Here is a 6,087-nt window from a genome sequence, read left to right as displayed (position 1 = left end):
GTGCTGGTCAACGAATTAGAATAATTTGAAATAGTGCAATCATGAAATTCTTTGAATGCATTTTTTGTGCAGAAAGCAAATCAGGTGTTCACCGCACCTGTCCTACTCATTAGACTAATCACAGAACTTGTTACCTGGAAAAAAATTTGCTCAGCTGAGCTTTCCAAAAGGCCCATTTAGGCCATTTAACTGTGACACTGTTGTTTTATTGAATTAGAATAATGGAGAAACCGTTTCATTGAATTAGAATAATTTTTATTATAATTACAATCATCACTTTCTCAGTATTTTATGGCTGCCCCCTTGGCTTGTATGACTGCCTGAAGTCTCCGCGGCATCGATTTGACCAGCTTGTCGCAAGTTTCCGCACTCACAGCTTCCCAGGCAGTGGCGATGTTCTGCTTCAGTTGGTCCAGCGTAGTAGGCTTTCTGTCGCGAATTTTCCGCTTGACGATGGCCCAAAGGTTTTCAATGACATTGAGGTCAGGCGAGTTGGCCGGCCATGCCAAAACTTCAAGCTGTTTTTTAGTGAACCAATCTTTGGTCGACTTTGCCGCATGAGCAAGATCCTGTTGAAATATGAAGTCTTCTTCGCCGAACTGTTCCTCAACAGTCGGAATCAGGAACGTTTCCAGAACATCTTGATATACGGCAGCATTGACAGTCTTCTTGAGGAAGCAGAGTTTCCCTACACCTCGAGCGGACATGCATCCCCAGACCATAACGCTCTGGGGAAACTTGACGGATCTTTTCACGCACTCGTGGTTGTAGGTTTCGCCACCACGACGCCAGACACGAGGACCTTGGTCACCGAAGGAGATGCAGAAGCGTGATTCGTCACTGAAGACCACTTTCTGCCAGTCTTCAGCAGTCCACTCGCCGTGTTCTTTGGCCCACTTCAGCCGTTTCTCCATTTGTTTCTTGTTCAGCATCGGTTTTACTGCTGGAACGTGAGATTTGAAGCAGAGTTCGCGCAGACGACGGTAAGTGGTTGATCTGGAGACGTCAGCGCCGGTCTGCTTGTTCCACAAGTCGGTGAGCTCGGAAGTGGACTTGAACCGGTTGCTGACTGCGATCTTTCTCAGCTGCTTGTTGTCGCGAGCAGAAGTTTTTCGGACGCCGGAACAGTTGGTGCGCTTGCTGCAGTTTTTCTTGAGAGCTTTGCAGACGGAAGACTGGCTGATGCCGAGCTGCTCAGCAATTTTAGTTTGGGTCAAGCCTTGTTGCCGAAGGGCTTGAATTTGAGCCACTATTCCGGTTGAGAGGTCACGCTGCTTACCCATGATTGATTTTACAACTTAGAAATTCTACTCAACCCTGACTTTATACTGCACAGTGAACACTCTTCACAGAAAACAAAAATTCGAGCATTTATTCTAATTCAATGAAACGGTTTCTCCATTATTCTAATTCAATAAAACAACAGTGTCACAGTTAAATGGCCTAAATGGGCCTTTTGGAAAGCTCAGCTGAGCAAATTTTTTTCCAGGTAACGAGTTCTGTGATTAGTCTAACGAGTAGGACAGGTGTGGTGAACACCTGATTTGCTTTCTGCACAAAAAATGCATTCAAAGAATTTCATGATTGCACTATTTCAAATTATTCTAATTCGTTGACCAGCACCTGTATTACCTCCATTAACCTCCTTCACTCAAGCAAATACAAGAAAATTAAACATTTCAGTAATATCCCAATATATATTTGAAATGCAAAAGCCTTTGTTCTGTAAATGGCATACTCTTATAATAAAAAAATGCAAATCCAATAAAAGATGAACTGCCTCAGTAACAAGTCTGCGAATATATGCAGATGTAACTACATAGGACCAAAGAGAGAAAGTACAACACTGGTTTTGTGCACCATAAAAAAACTAAAAAAAACTAAGATCCATATTTTAAGACAGATGGGCTTCTCCTCCCCAACCGAACAGACTTCATTTAAGCAATTATACCCAATGTAAATTACAAGTTACATCAATAGGATCAATATGTATATATATAAATGTATAAAACAGTTAATAGTAAGAATCTAAGTGTGGTTGTTTCCAATCTCACACTTAACCCACTTAAACAGAGAAGCCAGATTAGGCTTAATTCTTATAAATTCACATAAAACTACAGGAAATAGGTCGCTCATAGACTCTTTTATTACACAAAATACATAATAAAATAAAAATTCACAATAATTAAAGCACAATTTTTTTACTTTAAATAAATACTACGTATTTGTATGCCTCACACGAGAGAACGGTGATCGAGGAACTGTCAGAGGACGTGTGCTCTGCTTTAGCACCAGTGGCTTGTACCTTCTCACTGGGTTAGCTTGGAATCTTGAATCCTAGACAACAGTGAAAAAAAAATGATGAGCTTGCAGCTTTCAAAGAGCACAAATAGGTACACGAATAGATGAACAGACCAACCATTATCTGCACCCTTTCTTCCCTCAGCCGCTCTAGCCTTCTTTCACGGGCAACTCTTTGTAAGGAGTCACGTTCATCAAAGGAGAACGGGTGCTGCTGCAAACGGTCCAAATGCCTTCCAATACAAACAGAACACAGACGCAGAGATTAATGGATCTCTTTTTTGGCTTTTTGTTTAAAAGTCAAAATGCTACACCCCTTTATATACACACGTCGTATTTATGTTTTGCAACCAATCACGTACTTCAGTGGTTGTTTTAAAAAGCTTAGATCAGACCAATAAAAGTACAGGTATTAGAAATAACTCTTTGAACAATGCCATTGAAAAACAATTTAGAATGAGCTGAGGGTGTTGTTAGACCTTTATTTTTGAGAGTGCAGCCATAATTCAGCTTCTAGTCAGTCATCACAATATTTAAACATGACTATTCTCTTTTTATACCAACCTGAAACCTGCAAAGGCCGTTTGTGGGGAACCTGTAGACGACCAGTTCATGTGACTGGATGAGTGGGCTGGTGAAGGTGAACGAGCAGCATGTAGCCCACCTAAAACCAACAAAACCACCCATAAATTACTGCAGTACAGTAATATAACTACATATTGGGACAGGTATATATAGGTGTGTGTTATTTACTTGGTTCTGGGTTCTCGTTTCTTGTCATAGGCCGCACAGCTGCTACCTGACATGGCCTGGAGCCCCACTGGATTTTCCTTCTGCACCATTCAGTAGCTTCTGAACTCTGTTGCTCTAATAATGTGAAAGAAATAAAACTGCATTAAGGTGTAAGTGGTTAAAACGCTAAAGTCTAAGGCGTTTCTGTGACAGTTTAAAAGAACAAACCTGATTCATCATGACCAGCCAGAGCCACACTTTCAGCCATGCCTCCAAAATATCACCTCTCGCTTTTAGCGCGCCACCAATCAGGTATGCATTTATTAGCTCAGGTGATCCAATCATCCAATCAGCCAATAAGAAAGAGCTGCTACACCACTGAGTCGTTCACAATGAAAGATCCTGAGGAAAAGTTTGGGAACCAGTGAAAAGTTACAGTTCACATTATATCTGTAAATAAATTTGGATTAAGAAATAAGGTAGTCACAAATTAATTGAAAAATAGAAGAAACACAAATTAGTATTGTGTTGCCTGGGTCAATTAATACACATTCAGTTCATTAACACTCATTACACTATGCAATAAGGCCCATTCCCATTTCACTCTTCAACACCTTAACACCTATGCTTCTAGGTCTACGTCTAGGGGTAGTGTCCCAATAGGCTCAAGGGAAGGGCTACATTCATAAAAAAATTATCACTATTAGTTTGTTTTCGTAGCTAGTTAGCTAGCTAACTTTCCTGTTCCACCTTAAAGGGCATAACACAAGGCAGAGGCTGCAGCATTTAAGGTAGAATGAAAAAAATAAAATAATATAATAAAGTTAATTAAATCTAATTTCAGCTACACATCATAGAGGAATTAAAGAAGGAAGAATAATAATTATTGGTGCACCACCCTTTTTGAAGAAATCTGATGTCCTAATTGTTTTAGTACATTGTTAACTAGTTAACCAGCAGCTGGTTGATGAACTATAGTTGGGCCATTGACTTGTTCTTAATAAATGTCTATGAGAACTGAGTCAAAGAAAGATATTATGCTGCTCAGTATGGTCAATCCCAACCCTGCCATTATCACATGCCCATGCAGGCATTTAAATTGTGCCCACTTTGGAGGACGTAAATAGCTAATGGTCACTCAGGCACATTTTATCCTCAGCAGCAGGGAAGTGAACATGTTGACTGACAGGCAAATTATGGTAGATTTCACGTTAGTTAATCTTCCTTTACTCAACCAAACACTTCAATTAAGTAGATTTAAAAGGTCTTCAACTCAATAAGCAGTGTAGAAACTTTTAACTGCACCTTTAATAGCTCTACTGGTCCAAATGAACAGGATCAGACCATCTGGTGGGGAATGATTTATTTATAACAGTGATACATACAAATGTATGTCTTGATTACATAGACAGTCATTAACGACAAGACATCAGATTAGCAATAGCCAGAACAAATAAGCAAAAACAGTTGAAAACTCTGAAACATCAACAAAAAATACATATATGTTTAACATTGAATAGCTTTGTGTCCTCCTCTAACTTGGACTAACCCATACGGTCTTCACTGGGCATGCTCCAACTTTTCCTGTTACTATAAAAGCCAGCAGATAACCTTAATTCAGCTTTGCTCCTCTTGAAGCTGAAATGGCAAAAGTAAGTTTGGATGTTGTGTTTAAATGGACAGAAAATACCTGTTTCTGATTTAAAAATCTTTGAAAGAAAGGAGAGTAAATTGATTAAGCTAGAAGTAGATGAGTTAAATGTTTGGTAACATTATTCAGGTTGACTAACTGGATTACTTTAACTAACTTTTTCAAGTTAATTCTTTTTTTTTTTTTTCAAGAAACTGATTGAATTTGTGAGTCTAAGTTCCAATGTAATTTTAAACAAGTTGTTTAATCAGAGCTACTAATCAACTATTATGTACAGTGACTTTGTTTAAGGTGTATGTGTGTATGTGTGTTTATTGATTCTAGGTGGGACTGGTCACCCAAATTATAAATCCAATGGGGTTGTTTGGGGTTAATTTGATGGGAATTAAACTCTGAATGTGAAGTCTCAACTCTGCTTAAACAGTGTTAACATGTTTTTAACAGTGATTTTTTTTTTTAAAGAAATGTCAAATCATGTTTGTTTTTTCAAAACCATATATTTTAAATGCTCTTTATACTGCAGATTTCACACATCTCCAAACAAGACTGCTCTACTGAACATCTACCATACCTGAGACCGCCAGAGGTGTCTAATCTTGCCTGATTTGGACTGTAGCAGCAGGATTTTATTCTAACAAAGATAAAGCAGTTCAGATTTCAGATGACTGACCATCTGATTTACTGATCAGCATACTCAATAATGCAGTTACCTGCTTGGTCTATCTGGTGGCAGCAGTTCAGTGCTGAGAATGCAATAAGCTTGTGCTCTGCGTTTTATTATAATAAGATTTGTTAAATGAAAGAAATAAAACTTTTTTGTGAAATGCTCTGTCTTGTTGTGTGGGTTTTTATATTAAAATGCTTAATGAGGCACAAAATGGTCTGATCGGCATCATGCCACTGCATTATGTAACTTGATAGTAATTAGACTTTCACTGTTTGATAAAACATCACACTTAATTTCTTGGCATGTTAAACATTTTAATTTTGTAGGTAAAGTTCTTATTTGCATGTCTGCTACTATATCAACAATACATGCACTGTACTAAATTAAGTGTACCATTTTAAATGGTTATGATTTACAAATGTAAGTGACCTGTATCTCTGTAATATGAATGAATCTGTCCCTGAAATGCCTTACATGTGCACATCGATACATGTATAACCAGTGCCTTCACCAACAGTCATATTTGAGAACTCGTACCTTTGTAAAGGTAAAATGGATATGTTAGCAGCTCATAGGTGGAGCATCTTTTGCTGGAGTGGAAAGCAAACAGTTGGTCTAAAGAACATGCTCAGGTAGAAAAGGTGAAAAATGGCCAGGTGGCTTGCTTTTGCTGTTTGTTTTTTTTTTTTGCAACTACAGCTGCACCAAGAGATTTGTGGGTACGAGAGAGAAGCAT

The 6,087-nt window shown here is 38.5% G+C and overlaps 1 protein-coding gene and 1 long non-coding RNA gene across 2 annotated transcripts; one reads left to right on the top strand and one right to left on the bottom strand.

The window, feature by feature from the left end:
* Positions 1-2,124: 2,124 nt before the first annotated feature.
* Positions 2,125-3,363, bottom strand: LOC125780572 (siaz-interacting nuclear protein). Its single transcript, XM_049462941.1, has 5 exons — positions 3,262-3,363; positions 3,055-3,168; positions 2,866-2,965; positions 2,420-2,534; positions 2,125-2,337 (listed from the first exon to the last, which is right to left on the bottom strand). Exons 1-5 carry the CDS (start codon positions 3,299-3,301, stop codon positions 2,218-2,220), a joined length of 489 nt encoding a protein of 162 aa, XP_049318898.1. The 5' UTR covers positions 3,302-3,363; the 3' UTR covers positions 2,125-2,217.
* A 1,204-nt stretch (positions 3,364-4,567) lies between these two features.
* Positions 4,568-5,505, top strand: LOC111194024 (uncharacterized). Its single transcript, XR_002650844.2, has 2 exons — positions 4,568-4,685; positions 5,208-5,505. It is a non-coding gene; the product is annotated as an uncharacterized LOC111194024 (long non-coding RNA).
* The last annotated feature ends 582 nt before the right edge of the window (positions 5,506-6,087 follow it).

Source organism: Astyanax mexicanus, chromosome 13 (genome assembly GCF_023375975.1).
Source record: "Astyanax mexicanus isolate ESR-SI-001 chromosome 13, AstMex3_surface, whole genome shotgun sequence".
NCBI lineage: Eukaryota > Metazoa > Chordata > Actinopteri > Characiformes > Acestrorhamphidae > Astyanax > Astyanax mexicanus.
Note: the sequence above shows the minus strand (reverse complement) of the source record. Positions and strands in the feature narration are given on the sequence as shown.